At 40.0% G+C, this 18,388-nt stretch overlaps 1 protein-coding gene across 6 annotated transcripts in view; it reads left to right on the top strand.

Moving 5' to 3' along the window:
* fhod3b (formin homology 2 domain containing 3b) overlaps positions 1-18,388 on the top strand; it is a 132,149-nt gene that overhangs the window by 76,502 nt on the left and 37,259 nt on the right. For all 6 annotated transcript variants that reach the window (XM_036132566.1, XM_036132553.1, XM_036132586.1 and 3 more), the window contains exon 5: positions 3,326-3,431. In XM_036132566.1, coding sequence (XP_035988459.1) covers positions 3,326-3,431 — 106 coding nt within the window. The remainder of the gene's footprint in view (positions 1-3,325; positions 3,432-18,388) is intronic.

Raw genomic sequence — 18,388 nt, 5'->3', positions numbered from 1 at the left:
AATGGTTTGGCTTAGAATGAAGTAGATAAACGTGTCCAGTCGAAGCCAAGACCGAAATCCAGCTGACAATCAATCGAAAGACTTCATAATATATTTTCATGTTTGCATCCATCCAACACGACTGAGCTTGAGCTACTTTGTTAAGAAGAATGGGCAAAAATATAACATGAATGCATGTTCATGTTTATTTGGTTATTTATAAAAAAAAGGAACATTTGGAAACCACCTATCCATTTTTTTTCTACTTCACTGTGATGCGCTATTCTGTGTTGCTCTATCACATAAGATCCCAATAAAACACATGGATGTTTGTGGTTGGTTTAATACGGCACAATCTGAAAAAGTTCCCAGTGAGAACATTTCCTTTCAAGACCCCGTCCGCTCCACGTTGCTCCGTGTTTGTAATTTTTGCAGCAGTTCGTGCTCACCCATTAAAATGCAAGAGATATATGTGGTGTGAAAACATTAATCAGCGCACACTCACACTTGGACACAGTACTGTTTTCCTAAGGCAGAGCTGCGCTGCTGAGAGTCTGCCTTCGTGGCAGCTGGGGAGCGTCTCAGGTCTGGTTACGGTATGGGAGCAGAGGCAGCAGACGCTCCAGCCACACCAGAGTCGATCACAGTGCCTCATATTTCCAAGACGGCTACCTCCATAAGATTCCTGATGGACGTTATTAGCGCTTGAGAAGTCTTCTCTTCATTTCAAAAATGATGTGCACGTGTCTGTTTCTTCAGCATACGTCTGTATATTTAGACTGTGTACCGAATGACTGCAGTCTCCATCGGTGATATATGGTAAAGACGTTCTGGAAGCACTTAGACTTCCTCTAGGGACACAAGAAGCCCTGACCACCCCACAGTGTTTATTGCTACCTTCCTCCCTATCCCATCTGAACAGTAGAATGTATAAGAAAGCTGTAAATCCTGCAGAGAACCTGATGCTGGGTCTTAAATTACGCAGTCACCGACAGGTGTGAGAAATGCAGGTGGTTTCACAATCAGTGGCAAAGTGTGGGATAAGTTTGCGATGCCAAACCAACGTGGCTCCGATTCAACCAGCTCCTAGCGGACCTGCCTTCTTTACTGTATGCATGATACCTGTGGCTGAATGATCATTTAAAAAATGTAGGTGATAATAGATGATAGTTTTTATTCAGTCTCTGATCAGGATTTTAACTATGCGTTGCATTTTAAGCTAAAAAGTTTTGCACTCTTTGACACTATGCAACATATAACATTTGTTATCCGACATGAAATGTGTTTTTGCAATACTTGAGCTGGCTAGCAGCCTTCTTAAACTGTTTCAAATGAGTTGCGTAAACCTATACAGATGACACAGAAACTCGGACATTTCCACTGCTATCATGTGAGAGTCGTTTCCATCATTTAGACCAGATGTTGGCCTATATTTGCTAACTTTTAAAAGTCAGCGTGAGCCAAGGAAATGCCTTTATTGGTTGACCTCTGCTTTAAATCGAGCTATATTGTTTCAAAGCGAGGTTGCACGAGGTAGTTACGAATGGCCATTGACCAGTATAAGATTTACGTAAAATCTCTTGTAAAAGGGCTGCAATTCAACAGTGTGTACAGAGGATTTTCAGGTAAATCATGGTCATTTCAGGGTTAATTACCATGAAGTGATTGTTTCAACACCAAATATTCAAATTGCTACAAAAAAACTATGTAACATATTGATGATTAGGAAGGACACATGTTATTTTTTCCATCTACTTGTTATTCCTTTGATTTAAGTAAAATGATTTTAGTACAGGTTTTCAAGTAAATATGCTGGTTTTGAAGAATAATATACCTTTATACTATACACATCATGACAGTGTTTTTCATAGCTGAAAATATTTTCAAAAAGTCAATTTTGGATATAGGCTATAGTGAAGGTGCCATCTTTCAGTTGACGTTTGCTGGAGGGTGTCAGTTTTCTGTCTCACAAAGGCTAGTTTTGTAGAGTACACGACTAATCCTTGCCCCGTCAATTAATTATTCTACCTGAGCTCTGAATGTCTGCAGCTCCTCCAGAATTACAATTGGCTTCACAGCTTCTTCTCTAATGCATATTTTCCCTGACTGGCCTGTCTGTTTAGGTGTAAACTTCAGCTCTGGTGCCATAAGTGGCTTTGTTTTGAGGCCTCAGAGGGTCTCTTAGAAAGCCTTTCCCAAAACTGCTAAAGAACTGAACGATTTTAGCTTTGTTCCTTTGTTTTTTGCAATATCTGCCTAAAAGTCTCACAACAGTAATACAGTGACTGATTAGGGGATTTTTTTCCAACCTTTTTTTCTCATAATAGGTCACAAACTACATGCTTTCATCTTCATTCTCTATGAATATGAATATCAAAAAAATACAGTTATGTTCTGTTTGTAAAAAAAAAATTACGTTTTCCTCTATTTCTAAGACCAAAAAAATAGAAAAAAAAAATTCAACTCTTTAACTATAACAAAAACACGTTTTCTACAGTTGGTATTTAAAAAAAAATCTATGTTGTCTCTTTGCAAAAGTTATGTTGCATTTGTACATTTTATTTAGCACGGTAGAGGCCAAAAACGTGCCTCTGGATTATATGAGTTGCTGTCCTCTTTCCATTTTTTAATTTATGAACTGAACAATGCTCAATGACATATGGTCTCAAAGTCCAGGATATTGTTTTTTTTATAACAGCCCTACTTTTGTTGCACATGTCTTTATTTAGGGGTGTCCCAGTAAATGGGCCTGAATACCAATACAAGTCCCTCTTTTCACATTTTGTTTTGTAAAAAAATTTCAAAGCCATGTATCATTTTTCTTCCACTACACAACAGCATACCACTTTATTTTGGTGTATCGCATAAAATTCCAATAAAATACACAGAAGTTTGTGTTTGTGTAATGTCTAAAAAGGGTAAAAGCTTATAAATACCTTTTGCAAGGGACTTCTCTATAATCTCAATAATTACAACATAAAGAGCCAATTAGGACCTAATACAAAAATAAACATAATTAATGAGAATTAGTTATGTATCAGCTAAACTGTCTTGCCTTTATAACACCAAGTTGTTTTCCTGCGCATTAAGACTCAAACAATAACAGCCCAAATAGTAATCTACAGAAATGATCTCTCCATTTTTAGCATCTTATCCACCATTAATTACCAGAGCATTACTTTTCACCTGTTTATTATATGCAGATAACAATGGCATGCTTCTGAGGACTGGTGTGTAATGGATGTTAATGTGTGCCCATAAACTGAAATCAACTATGAGGACATATTGTGAATGATGAATAACTAATCTTAAATATTTACGTTTTTTCCTTGGCCTTTCTGTTTAGGATGACAAAGATTTGGTTCACGAATTTGTGGTGGCTGAAGGACTGACGTGTTTGATTAAAGTGGGAGCTGAAGCGGACCAGAACTACCAGAATTACATCCTCAGGGGTATGTACACCAGTAAACTAACGGAGCTCCTTCCTTTTACCTCACCGCGAGGATGTTTCTAATCAGTCCTGCAACAACTTTTCTTTCCATAAACCCATCGAGAGCCACATGTGTTGTATATAAACTATATAAATTGATGATTCTGCTTGATGACCGTCTCACACAGACACACGCTGAGTTAAAGCACATAAACATACTCAAGTGTGTGCTGCAGATAATGTGGTTCGGTTAAGCTAAATGTAGCAGCTGCCTAATTTATGGGCCCCATGATGACGAGGTGAAAGATCATTTGTGCGGAGGTTGAAGAGGCGAAGGACACCCTGTCTGTGGATACTTGAAGACCACGGCTCTCTCTCCAAAGTCACTACCATTTAACAGCCTGTTGCGAAAAAAAGGCATGTCACACATGCTTAAGTGTCTAATAAAGTTATGCCAGGATATTACAGATCATAAAACTAGTTCCCCTTTGCCTTCTTTCTTCCCTTCCACCATTTTTTTCATGTCTTTCCATTTGGTTATGTTGCTTTTTCCCTGATTGCACTGACTCTAAGCTTTGAGGTAAAACAATTCCCATCACATAGTTCAGACACCTTTAATGTTAGTGTTGCTCACCCACGTGATGCTTATTTCACATAGATGTGACCTTCTCTTGTCTATGAAAGCTAATTCACAGCCTACTCGTTAATGACCTGGCCTTGATTTGTGACCAACCAATTAGAAACCCAAAAATATTGTATTTTCCAATAAGTTAACTTATGATACGCAAGCGTTACCAGTTAGTGCTGAAAACAACTCTTTAGTGTGGATGCTGTTGCTAAATGTAGAAAACTAGCTTCTAATGATTAGATATTGTTTGTATCAATAAGTTGTTTAACATTAAATTAGAGAAAGCAGAAATCTAAGAAGCTGTTTGATAGGTGATGGCATTCTTTACGACATGTTGAGGGATGTCGGCTGTTTATTCAGGCTGCAATAGAGTGAGAGAGAGCAATACTTAAAGTAGGCAACAGGAAGGCTGAAGGTTCAGCTTTCAACTTCAGTCTGCCGTGCAACATGCTGGGTTTAAATATGTTGGCAGCCTTTTGGAGAGCTTAAAGTTGAGTTCAGTAGCTTCCCTCTCTGGGGGATAATCACATTTACTTGAGTCAATGCTAGCTTTCTATGCTAATCGCTAAGATATGATGCCAAAAAGAGTTTAAATTTGAACCGTTCAATGGTTTCTACACACACACTGCGTCCTCTTGATCTTTGCTTTTAATATCAATAACACCCACTTACGACAAAAATGCTAAAAAAAAAAAAAATTATTGTGTTCTTTTATATTCTTATTTTTCTGCATAGTTTAATAAAACATGCTATATGTAATAATTTTGATGAATGTCATGATTGTGATTTGACTTGTGATAAATAAATACTTAACAGTGTTTTTACTTTAGGTTTATTGCAAACTAGGCCTTGATGATAATAAAATAACAATATTTATCGATCAATAGACGTACATTGATGATAGAAAAAAAGGGTCAATAGAAAGTTCAATACAATAACAGTTTTCCTTCCTTATGCATTCTATCTAGCCTATCATGTAGGTTAATACTAGTCATTACATCCTCGCAACCAATCACAAATGCAGACCTAGGAATGCTCCGTCAGAGAGCACACGTTATTTTTTATTTTTTCAATAACTTGCAGTATTGGTAAAAAGTTGGTTAAGTAAAGGGTAGAGTTTAAATTCAGTGTTTGTGTGTTTTGTATCTAAAAATAGGTCAGCGCTGCACTTAAAAAATATATTTTGAATTGTTGATAATTGTCAATATTGATCAATATGATTTATGTTTTATCTGTATGCCTTTTTTCTATGACAAAGGGGAGTGGTGGCCTAGTGGTTAGAGCATTGTGCTTGTGTCCTGGAGGTTCTGGGTTCAACTCCCACAGACTGCCACTCTGGGTCCCTGAGCAAGACCCTTGACCCCAGATTGCTCCCTGGGCCACACAGTGGCAGCCCTCTACTCCCCAAGGGGATGGGGTTAAATGCAAAGAACAAATTTCATTGGAATGTATGTTCCAATAAACATGATTATTAAAAACATATGTTTGTTGATCTTTCTTAATAATTTAACCCCATTACCACTGATTAACCTAGTAAAATATTCCAATGCTGCATTAAACAGCAAGCTGTATAAAGTATATTACTTGCATAGAGAGCCTCAATGAATGCCACTTAAATTATCAGTATGTAAATCAATATTAATGTTTTGCAGTCCTGGCATTTTTTTCCCATACTGTTGCTGTGGATAGCGATGTTGTTATAGTGATAAAAATATAATTTATTGTCTAATCCTAGTTATAATATAGTTATTTAAGAAAAATCTGAACCATGTGAAGCTGGTGTTGTCAGGTAAAAGCTTGGGAAAATAGGGATTAAAAACTGGTCTAAAAAATTCTTATCAACACATATATAAATATAAACATGACCCCTCACCTGGGCTACCGCTGCAGGGTCTGATCTAAAACGTTTTAAGGCTTTATCTGAATGGGCCCTGGCTCTGATCCAGACTCATAAATCACAGCAGGCTAAATGGCCAAAACATGACGGAGGACAAGAACAGCTGGCTTTTGGAAACCAAAGTTGACCACATGCAAGAGTTGTTAGAGTCTTTGGGCTATGAATGATGAAACCACCTCTCACATCTGTTCACTCCCCTGAATTGGGCTATTCAAAGAAAAAAAAAAGTTTCCAGTTAATTTCTTTTGAACCACAGTGCCCTTAATAGTAAGAAAGTATTTATATCCAATCAAATCTTTTCACAACTTACACATTGCAAGCAAACTTTGATGTATTATTTTGGCATTTTGTGTTTTGAAAAACACAAGTAGTGCATAATTATGAAGTGATAAGAATAAAACATTATTTTCATCTTTTCTTTTTACCAATTAAATTTTCTGGACAGTGTGGCATTAATTTCATTTACTACCCATAAATACAAATCGGTGCAATCACTTGCCTTCAGAAGAAATCTTAGTCCAGAGGTGTGTAATGTACTCTCAGTATAAAAACAGCTGTACAATGAAGGTCCAAAGGCTATGAAAGAAAAGCATTAATCACATAAACAACTAACAGGCTCATGATAACTCTGGAGAAGCTGCAGAGATCCACAGCTCAGGTGGGATAATTTGTTGGCTGGACAACCATTAGTTGTCTTGCCTTTATGGAGGAGTTTCAAGAACAAAGCCAGAAGAACTCCCATTTAAGGTTTACCACAAACCATTTAGAGGAAACAGCTATAGTGTGGAATAAGGTGTTCTGGTCAAATTAAACCAACATAGAAGTTTTTGACCAAAGAGCAAAATGCTTTGGGGTCAGAACACCAACGCTGCACATCAGCATGACCACACTGTGAAGCATAATGGTTACAGCATCATGTTTTGGAGTTGTTTATCTCAGCAGGTAAAAAACTGCAAAATACTAGAAACTGAGGTCGAGGTTTACCTTCCAGTCGGATGACAAACCTAAAGATACAGAAAGAGCTACAACGGACGAGTTTAGCTCTAATCAAAGTCACAGTTTTGCGCTACTTTTGGATGATCTGTGACATAAAATCCCAAATATAATGCATTAAACAATAAACTTAAAGTGACTAGATGTGAATGAATTCAAAGTGTATGGATACTTCTGCAAGGCTCTGTATTTCTTTTTATCGTATGTTGTTTCATTTCATCTCCACAGACTGCAGTTTTCCTCATGTTTCCCTACATCACCATGAGAAACCCTCTCCCATAAGGTTTTTTAAACTATTTCAACTCTTGACCTAATTTCTGCTGACAAGCTGAGGAAATGTGGAGCGTAGTAGATCACCCTCCCTTTGCGGGGTGTTTTTTTGGGAGATCACAAGCTGAGTATGAGTTGGAACCCATATGCACAAGTCCGAAATGCATCTAGATCCGACTGTCTGCTGTTGATGATATCCAACAGCAGCCAAGCCAGAAGGATTCCCAAGACGGGAGTAAATTAGCTGTCTTAACTTTTCACACGTGCAGTCAGAGAGAGAGAGAGAGAGAGAGAGAGAGAGAGAGAGAGAGAGAGAGAGAGAGAGAGAGAGAGTGAGAGGGAGAGTATTGTTGGCATCAAATGCTGATCATGTTTAATGTGGTTTTTTGATCTATAATGTCTTTCAATTTGAGCCTAGGAAAGAAAAAGTGGTAAAGCAAAGAGAATGTGGCCTTGAACCCATCTGTCTGGTGTGCATTAAAAACCTCCCCGACAAAACAGTCTTGCCCTCTTTCATGAAGCTCCTTCAGTCTTACGGATCTTTTGTAGTTGGAAACGGCACACAGACACACACATGCACACCAGTCTGCTCGCCTTTAACAGGAACAGGTTCCCAGTCTTAAATCTGTGAAAGATTTTGCACTATCCACACTATCTCACTTTCCCCCACCTCTTCATTTTTTTTGTGTTATTTTGTCTTCAGAAGGCCCCCCGGAGATGTCTGTGGCCAGTTAGTGCTCACGCAGGCCTTTTCATGGCCCCTCACACCTGGCTCAGAGGGCTTCAAAACCCCGGCTTAGCTCTAGGAGACCTGCACTTTTTGGGGCTCAGCGGACAGCTTGTGTGCCTTTATCATCTCACCAGAAGGAAGGGTGTGAGATCACTCTGTCAGAGGTGCCAAAGTCATCTGGTTTTCCCTGTAAACACTGCAGTTAGTTTTAAAACCTACAGACGTTTCATTTAACCTGACTCTCGCCAGATGGGTGTAGTTCCCGGCGAGCTCCACACGGCTCCACACATCCATCTGGGATCGCTCCATTGGAGATGTATTTCAGAAGGAGGGGCCTTATCAAAAATCCTTGCATTTGATTGGAGAAACCAGTTGTCCGTCATCTTTACTGACGGGCTACAAGCTCTTGCCAAACCCGGTCGGGAGAAGGGAGAAAACATTGTTTCCACCAACAAAAGTCTTCAAAGCCGTTCTCTTGTGTTCTTTTAAAGAATTGATATTCGGTAGAGTGGACAACGCAGATGAAATAGCAGCATCAATGTTACCGCTTGCTTCCTCGCTGTGAGTCGCCATTGAATCAAAACAGTCGCTTCTCTGATGCGTCACATCTACAAAAATCCCGCCCGGCGATCCTGATTGGCCCGTCCATTTTATGTGGTATTGAAATCCCTCCCAATGGCAGCGATTCTAGGTGGGTGTGTTGACGCCGTTTGTGGCTCTGTGGAACGACATCCATCTGGCGAGAGTCAGGTCATGCTTCATCAGGGTCATCCAGTCCTTGTTTGCGTTAAAACATCTCCGCTCTGCTTTGCAGATTTATAAAAACCTTCAAACAAATCCATTTGTCCAAGATTTTCATTTGAGTACACCGTCCCATGCTTGAAAAGAACTTGCCTAGGAAATATGGTATAGTGAAAAACATGTGAGGCGGTTATTAGTTATTGGGAACCTTGCTAAGGTGCAGCCCGCATGAAGTATTTCAAATATTAGGAGAGTTCACATGAAAAGCTGGTTGCACCTGATAGAAAATCTATATAGATCATCACTTGGTCTTTCAGCAGCAAAACATATGGCCAAATCTACATAGAAATGGTTCACCGGGCAAAAAAAATAAACTACCTACTACTACTTACTCGATGTAAATCTCATTGAAAAACTGTGATGTAACCTGACGAGAAGATTGCAAAAGCGAGGCCAGGAAATGAGACAGGTAATCAGAGAGGCCCCCGGGAGGCCCACGGTAACTCTGGAGAGGCTGCAGAGATCCGCATCTTAAGTGAAAGACTGCTGTTGATGGGACAACTGTTAGGCCCTTTGGGAAGAGCAGCAACAAAAAAAAGTAATTCCTCAAAGAACCCCTGCAGACGACCTTTTCTCTGTTTGCAATCAATTAGGTCAGGGACAATGCAAATATGTGGAAGGAGGTTTTCTGGTTGGGTGAGACCAAAATAGAACATATTGACCTGCATGCAAAACTCTATGAGGGGGAAATCATCCCCTGATCACCCTGGAAGCGTGTTCATGGTGACTTAGCCTTCCTCCGCAGTGAAACATGGTGGTGGCAGCATCTTGCTGTGGGGGGGGATTTTCTTCAGCAAGGACCGGGAAGCTGATCAGTTGATGGGAAAAGGGTTGCAGCCATCCTGGAAGAAAAGCTGTTAGAGGCCCTAATTTCTTGAGAGTGGGTCCACCTCCATCATGATGACTCTAATCAGGCACCCAGAATTACGATCTGACTGAGTTCAGGCCGTTATGCCGAGAACTGTAGGCAAAGATTTCATATGTGATAGAACAGTATAGTCATAGCTAAATCCAACTACAAAGTACTGAATACAAAATACATTGTGCAACATTAAAAAAAAGCCTTTATTTCTTACCTTCCACATCACCATGGTGCACTACTTTGTGTTGGTCTATCACATAAAATCCCAATTACATAACATTGAAGTTTTTGCTTGTAAGCTAACAGAACGTGAAAGCTCAAGGTATATATTCTGCCGGGCAATCTGCCATTCTGTATTTTCCATTTGTGTTAGAGGTACCAGACATACTATGTTTGCCGGGTTACCCATCACTGTTGACAGCCCGGGTAAGTGTTTTCACAGCCTTAAAACAAAAGCAGCCTGTGCGAAGGGTCAGCAAGGTTTCAGCAGGAAGCTTAAGGTTTTTCACTGTGGTTAAAAAAAAAAAAAAAAAAAAAAAGAATCCTTATGGTACTAATTACCACGAGGAAAACAAGGAGATGGGCTGGAAGAGCCGGATCGCTAACCGGATCGCAACCTTTCTGTGTGAATCTCTGTTCCGTTTGGAGAACTCGTGAGAACATTAGCATGACAGCAACCCTGTTTAACGGGGTTTGTATAAAAACAGTAGCGCCGTCACAAAAAGGGGAGACTGAAGAAGCATCAGTTACAATTGACTCGCAGCTATTATTCTCTTCTTTGAAACGCTCACTGTTGACATTCTTCCTCGTAAGCTGTGTTTGTAGCCGTGCTTTCCCGAAGCCCGAGCCATTTCTGCTCGCGCGCTTTTGTTGACAAAACAACCGCGGCCTTTAAGCCGCAATGGAAACAAATTGAGAGCAACGATTTGCTTTCTCTGTAACGTGGTCATTTAGAGAAACTGACTCCTTTCTTTACACCTACTGTGCAGGGAATAGCTTTGCCTCTTACGCTTTGTTTATTTCTTCGGCTTTTATCTCACGCTTGAATGGCTGAGATCGTCAAACAAATATTTATCACAGACGTAAGCAAAGGCAGTTCAGAAAGCAGTTTCCAAATGGGGATTCCCTTTATCAAGTGAAAAATCTATCCAATTAAACTTAGCCCGATGTCGAAAAGTAATTATCCACCAAATGTAATAAATACCCTTGACTGCCACCGGGCGTTGACAACTAAGGAGAAATTTTGGTCAACTCTTTGGAGAATTGTTTTAATTCAGCCACATTGGAGGATTTATTTGAGCATGAACAGCCTGTTTAAGATCATGCTGCATCATGTCCTTTGGATTTAAGCATTTACTTTGACTAGGCCGATCTCAGACATTTGTTTCGTTGCTGGTGAGCCTTGGGTCACTGTAATATTGCCAAACCTACGTGTGCTGTGTCGTAAGTTCACAAATTGATGGCAGCACAAACTCCTCCGAGACTTCCTTGGAAAGAGCAGAATTTGTAGCCGTTACGGCAACACATCCTGGTTCTGAAGCAGCAAAGCAGCCCGACACCATCATGGGTTCAGACAGGTTCTATGGAAGTGCTTTCTTGATTCTAGAGGCCAAGCAGTTAGCAGCCCTTGGTGTAGCTTCTGGAATTGAACCAAAATGTTTATTTATTGACAGGTAAATCATGATTAAAAAAGGGTGACAACTTTACTTATATACTGGGCTAGGTTGGTTTGATATTTTATTGGTGATCTGATACTTATAAGTCCCCCTCCCCTCCCCCACACCCCCATCCTAGCCAAATACAAGCAAATCTGTTAGGGGGTCAAAAACTTTTTTCACAGCAGTGAATCAGAGCAACTTTGGATGCATTTTTGGAAAATATGTCCATAAATTGTCATACCAGGGAGGCCATATCTCATCTCCTGCCGATTTACGCTGTAAGGTACGTATAGTATTTATAGCTTCAACAGATAGGAACAAGCCAGATCCAGAGGTTTAACTATGTGAAGTAATTTATGGCCATATTTTTCATTTTTATGCTTTTATCTCATCCTGTCTTCTTCTCTCCTTTGAGGTGTGTATATTTCTTCTCTTCGCTGCTACCGTTTTAGGATCTCCTGTTTCTGATGACACGGCTTTTGTATCAGGGCTGTGATTTCCTGCCTTGCGGGCGGGAGGTTCTCTCTGGAGCCTCGGCGGGGAAAAAGAAGCTGTGTTCCAGTCGAGTGTTTCATTGCCTCCTAAAGCGTCTGGGACCTGGACCACTGCTCCCAACCCAGTGCTCGGTCCAGCTTTTGGTGGGGATTTTCGTGGGCAGCCGCGTCCGCTCTCTTTCGAGGGCACCCAAATACACCAGACATGTCTCTTTGTTTGTTTGTTTTTGTTTATTTGTTGTTGTCTGGCTGTAATCGCTCGAAGAACCGTACATGTGGCGGGTCGCTGGGGCCGAGGAGTGACACATCTGGGCTTTGCTTTTCATGTCTGGGCCAAGATTGTGTGTGATCCGAAGGTCCACAGTAAACAAACTATTTTCCTTCCCTCCTCTTTTGTAGCTGAAGCAGCTGTGGTTGTTTTTACCTCTGTTGTGCCGAGATCTATTTATAGAAATGAACAGCAAAAGTCATAGTTTATGTCGCAAGCTGCATGTTAATAGTCAACAGATAAACTGAACCAAGATTACAGGCTGGTTTTAAACGGCGTACAGATGAGTGTGATCACGTGTTCCTGAAAAAGAAAAAAGAAAAAAGCAGCACATTTTTCCAGTATACCGTTACATACTAGAGGGTCTTTTTAGTGCTCTTAATTTAGAATCTGGATCATTGTTTTGACTACCGCTCTTTGAGTGAAAACCCAGGCCCAGTCGAGTTAACAGTGGCGTTGGAAGCCCTTCTTGGAAACAGTGCGTATTGCGTTTTCTGGCTGTGTTATAGGTCGTCTGCTTCAGAGGGGAAACCTTTACGATGTCCCATCGTCTGGATAAACAATTCCATTCGCTCTGAGCTCTGCCATGTGGCTTTTTTTGTGTAAATGTGTCGGTGTGTGCATGTGCTTGGGTTTTAACTCTTATCTAGTGCTTGTTTTTGGGATTAGGTTTGACCGATGTTAAGGGAGAAGATATGTTAATCTGACAAGAAAACGTGGGCAGACGCTGTGTTGGGAACGATAACCAGCTCCCATTGAAGGTTCTCGGTGTGTCAGTAGAAGACTGAACTTGTGGGAAACTCCTGCCGGTTTTTCTTTCGCCCAATCTCCTGCATATTTGTGAGACACTTAAAGCTCCTGCATGCCTCATTCGTGACCAAAACCACTCAGAGGAGTGCAGGTTGTTCAGTCTGAACTGACAGATGCTCATCAGCCAGTTTCATAGGTACATGAAACTTTGACCTGGAAGAAACCCCTTTTGCCCTAAGTACTACCTTAATTCATTGTGACATGGATTTACTAAGTTGTTGAACTCAGCGATCAGAATTGACCAGATAGTGTTGAAAATCCGTCAGCGGATTTTGTCCGCTGTCTGTTCATGAGGCGAATCTCTTGTTCCGTCACATTAAAGGTGCATTAAGATTTATTGACCGTGGAAGCCATTGGAGTACACTGCATTCATTGCCATGTTCAAGAACCCCGTTTGAGATCATTTGAGCTTTCTGACACGGTGCATTAACCTTCTGGTAGCCGCCATCGGAAGAGTGGCACCCTGTGGTCATAAAGGAATGGATGTGGTCAGCCACAATACACAGGTAGGCTGTGAAGTTTAAACCCTACACGGGTGGTACTAAGGGGCCCAAAGTGCACAAAGAAATTACCCCCATACCCCCCACACACACACCATAGTAATAGTAATAGTAATATCATCTTTATTGTCATTGAAACATACATTACAATGAAATTTGTTTTTAAGCCATCACCCTTGGGGAGCAGTGGGCTGCCATGTGCGGCGCCCAGGGAGCAATCTGGAGTTAAGGGTCTTGCTCAGAGACCCAGAATGCCGGCACTGGGGATCGAACCGGGTACTTGCATCCTTCTCTGAGTGCAAGCGCACCATGACACCATCAACAACAGCCTGCCCTGAACCTTTGATACAAGGCTGGATGGATCCATGCTTTCATGTTGTATACATAAGATTCTGACCCATCCAGATTCTTCAGACTACCCAAAAGTTTTCAAACTCTCGTCCAGTTTTGGTGAGCCTGTGAAGATTGTAGCCTCAGTTTACCGCTATTCGCTATTGAATTCAGTCAGTTCCATACATTTCAATTAGGTTGTACGTATAAAAACAATCCAGTCAATTTCAGTTTGCAATTTGATTGGATGAAGTTACTGACCTTGCAGCAATCGGTCCCCCTCAACGAGCATAGTGATACTGGACAGTGGATTGAAGCAAGTCTTTAACTTAGCAGCAATCCCTCATACTGAGCACGCATGTGGCAACACATAGTGTGTCCATGTCTTTAAAAAAAAACTAAATTATGTGCTTCTTAGGTGCTGTGGGTTGGATCAGTGAGTTAGAGCACCAAATTGCTGTTCTCAGCAGTTTTGTCCTCTTCCAGCCTTGTTTGCTCCAGTTGTTTTAAATGTTTTAATCTTTGATGAAAGATAGGGGCAAGTTTCTTGTGGTCATTTACTGACTCCTGACGACAAACGCTGTACCTGAATTGGATTTTCTTGTCTTTCCCATTTTGAAGAGTGACTTTGAGAAATGTGCCACTCTGTACCATCATATCATACCCTAAGAAAACAGGAAGTTGGAGATTACTAATTTAAAGCTTCCTTGACTCCTTGATCATATTTAAGATGCAAAATTAAAATAAAAACAAATATCAGTTCAAATTTGTTTAATAGCAATTGTCATGGATGCCAGTATTTATCACACCAGTGACTTTTTGGTATAAACATTTAGTTCTCAAGAAATTGTGTTGTGCTGTTGTTTCCTTTACTCAAAAAAGATAAATGTCCTCAAACACAAGGCTGGATTTTGTTCATTAAAACTTCAGTTTCAGATCGCTGAAATAAATAAATAAAAAAAAAAAATATATATATATATATATATATATATATATATATATATATATATATATATATATATATATATATATATATATATATATATATATATTGCAGAGCTTGCAGGTTTTCTTTTTCCAGTATATTTTACTCATAAGAGGCAACTGTTACTTTTTACTTCTGGGCTGACAGGAATGACTTCATTTAGAGGGAGGAAATTTTGCTTCTCATAGCTGCAACGGTTAATGTCCCAACCCTCATTGATGCGCCGCCTATATATATTTTTTCTTTACAGTGTTATTGCTTTTGTAAATAAAGTTAAAAAAAGTACAACTGACTGACAAACTTCATTAAAAAACTAACAAGTACTCTGTAGTACATCTAGTGATCTTATAGTGTCTGTTAACCTGTTTTGATATAATTATTAACACAAATACAACGAGTTGATATGTTGGTGTTAGAATATTAAGCTTATTTATGCCACACCCCTGCGCTGCTGTGGCCCTCTTTTTAGCAAGAAGCTTGCATCTGGACTCAGTTCCACCCCACCTGCTTGACCTATATTCAGCCTCCCCTTAGCTTTCTCTCTGGATCTCTAGACGTTTTTCAACCTCAGAAAACCCACTGGCAGGGGAATTACAATCCCTGCTCAAAGCCTGTTTAACTGTAAAATAATTCAAAATATGGCAACTACATTAAAAGTGTATTAAATTTGGTTATTGCATCGAGTTCTTACTTCGCCTAGACCTGGCATTGGCATCCGTGCCCAACAGTCATTTGGTACAAAAATACATATTCTACAGTAACACAACATCCAAAGTGCTGAGATCCTTGACATTCCAATGAACTTTACATCTGATTTTTTGCTCAGCATGCCATTGTTGTTTTTTTCTGGATTCGTGCAAGTGGCCAGAATCGGAATCACATCACTATCCACTCAAGAGCAGTAAGAGTTTATCACAGCTCATCCTTCAGTTAACTTTACAAGTGGGTGGATGTGATGCAGTTTGCCAAAGTCTGTTCTGCTTAGATGGAATGCAGAAGCTCCTCCGCTGGCTAGATTCCCAGCTCTTCATTGTCTGTTTCATTTTATTTTTTATATATCATTTATCATTTGTTTAGTAGCCTGCTGAAGCACCTCTACATTTGCAACTATGTGCGTCTGATGGGGTAAAAGTAGAGAATAATGTTTTTTTTAAATCTTGTTTTTCCTCCATTTACTGATCTGGCCAGCTCCAGTCTGCCCTCCTTGCGCCTGCTGTTCATTAGGTTTGCAGTGCTTGCTCAGCCAATCAGAAAGGCTTTCCTGCTTTACTTAATAGTAATGTTCCATTAGCTGTGTTTGTTTGTCTCTGGGGTTTTTGTTTTTAGATTAGGACCTACACCAACCTTTGTCAGATGCCAAATACATGCATGTCTGAAAATTGAAGTATCCCCCAGTTGTTTTACTTTATGGTGCTCAGTGCAAGTCTGGCAGACGGCACGGTGACTGAAATTGCTCTGGCAGAGGCCCTTTGTCTGGCTCTAATGGTCTGGGTGATTAGCTGACTAACAAATAGAAGGCAACCCACAACCATGTCTTAATCCAGATCATATACAGTAAGAGCCGAGTCGTTAACTTGTCTTTTTATGGAACTCAGACTCTAAATCAGACCCTAGCCTGAAGCATTGAATGCAGTGAGGAAAAATGTCAGAAACCAAAAGGAAATCTGTTAACTTTCAACATCATCATCAAATAAGTACGTTCGGATATTCATTTTGCTGTAACTAATTTCTGATCTTATTGAGTAGTTTAGGTATTTAAGAACATGTTTTCAGTATCAATTGACGTAAACTTTTATATCCTGAGCTAATTCACAATGTTTGTCCTCAGTTGGGCCTTTGCTTAGAATAAACAAACAATATTATGCAAACGTGCAACGTGCAACGTAAAACTTTATGAAGTTTTACGTTCATAAACAAAAAAGGTAAAAACAGGAAATTCGTTAAGACCAAAATGCACATCAAAACACACAACACCATGAAATTATTCTAAATTTTGAATGAAAATAAGATGAATCTCAATTTTTCTAATCCTCACATTCCAACAAATGAAGCTAAAGCGGAAATTCAGACTGAAGAAACTCATTGCTTACCTCCATCAATCAGGGACTCATTCGCCTCCGACGCAAGCCAATCAGCTTTGAACTGCTCCTCCTCGAAGCCAATCAATGTCCTGGATCCGTCTTAAAAGAACTTCAAATCCAGCTCAACTTCTACCCAGCAAGCAAGCAGTCGCTGTGCGATGTCTGATCTGGACTCTGATGACTGGATTCAACCCACCTCCATCCCCTTCTCCACCATCATAGCAGCTCCATCTGGCTTTCCTATGTGCTCCTACAACCTTGTTCCTATTAGAGTGTAATTCCTCCTGGTCTCTACAGAATTCGCTGTCATATCTCAATCGGTCCGACAGAAGACCGCCATGTTGAGCCTGGTTCTGCCAGAGGTTTCTTCCCAAAGGGGAGTTTTTCCTCTCCACAGTCGCTTTAAGCTTGCTCATCATGGACAGTCATGCAAACGTGGTTTTATCAAATTGGACATCTAGCTCAAACAGATCACCATATGGACTGAACAAACTTCTTCTATCTCCACTCCACCACTAGTTTCAGGCCTGGGGATCATTCCTATTCTCATACACCTGCTTATGCATACTGAAGTATAATTCAGCGTGAATGTTTCCTGCAGCCAAACTCTGAGCGCCAAACTCTTAAAATATTGTATCAATAAATTCTTCTAATTGTCTCTTCTTTCCATGTGAGTTTTTCAGATTGAAATGAGATTTACTTGGTTTATTTTCAGATATTTCACTTCTCTAAATATTTTTTTGGGTCCAGTGTCTGAAAGACCCAACTCAATATCGCAAATAATATTTTTTGGGAGAGCGGATGTCTATGTGCACATAAATGTAAGGTCAACTTTCGTTAGGTCTGCGTTAGTTGACCTAATGATTTTTCAAGTACATACAAAAAATGTTTACCTCCAACCCCAAATCTAACCGAACAAACCTGGAAAGGGTTACAAAGCTATTTCTTAGGTTAAGGACACAAATGCTAAAAAAATTTTTTTTAATAATGAACCATGGTGAATGTTTCCAGGAGTGGCCAGCCTACCAAAATGACTCCAAGAGATTGGTCCAGGAGGCTACAAAGACCCCAGAAAATGTTCTAAAGCACTGCAGGCCTCATTCAAAAGTTAATGACAGGGTTCAACCATTGGAATGACACTGGGCAACATGGCATCCATGGTAGAGCTCCAAAGTAAAACCAGCTGCTGACCAATACAAACATAGAGACTTGTGTCACATTTTCTTTAAAAAAAGAATATCCTAAAGCTCTTCAAAATTTCTGGAAACATTTTCTGTTGACTGATGAGACAAAATAGAAATTCATTACATATAGAAAATCATGTCCACAGTCAAATATAGTGGTGGCGGTGTGATTATCTGGGACGGCTTTTTTTGCATTAAGACCTAAATGACTTGCCTTAAATAATGAACCCATTAGTTCTGCTCATCAACTAGAATGCCCCCCCCCCCCACCCATCAGTTTGTGATCTGAAAATCAAATGTACCTTGGCAGAACTATACAAATTAATGGCTCAAAGACAAACTAAATGAAGGCTATGAGCGGCCTAGTCAAAGCCCGATATTTGATTTAGAACCAGTAGGAAGTTGTGAAGTAGATACCAACTTTAATTAGTCTTTTTTTTTTTTTTTTTTTTTTTTTGGAGGTTTCTTCAGTGCTTAAATAGCCAAAT

The sequence above is a fragment of the Fundulus heteroclitus genome, chromosome 3, assembly GCF_011125445.2.
Source record: "Fundulus heteroclitus isolate FHET01 chromosome 3, MU-UCD_Fhet_4.1, whole genome shotgun sequence".
Taxonomy (NCBI): Eukaryota; Metazoa; Chordata; class Actinopteri; order Cyprinodontiformes; family Fundulidae; genus Fundulus; species Fundulus heteroclitus.
This window is presented reverse-complemented; position numbering and strand designations above follow the sequence as displayed.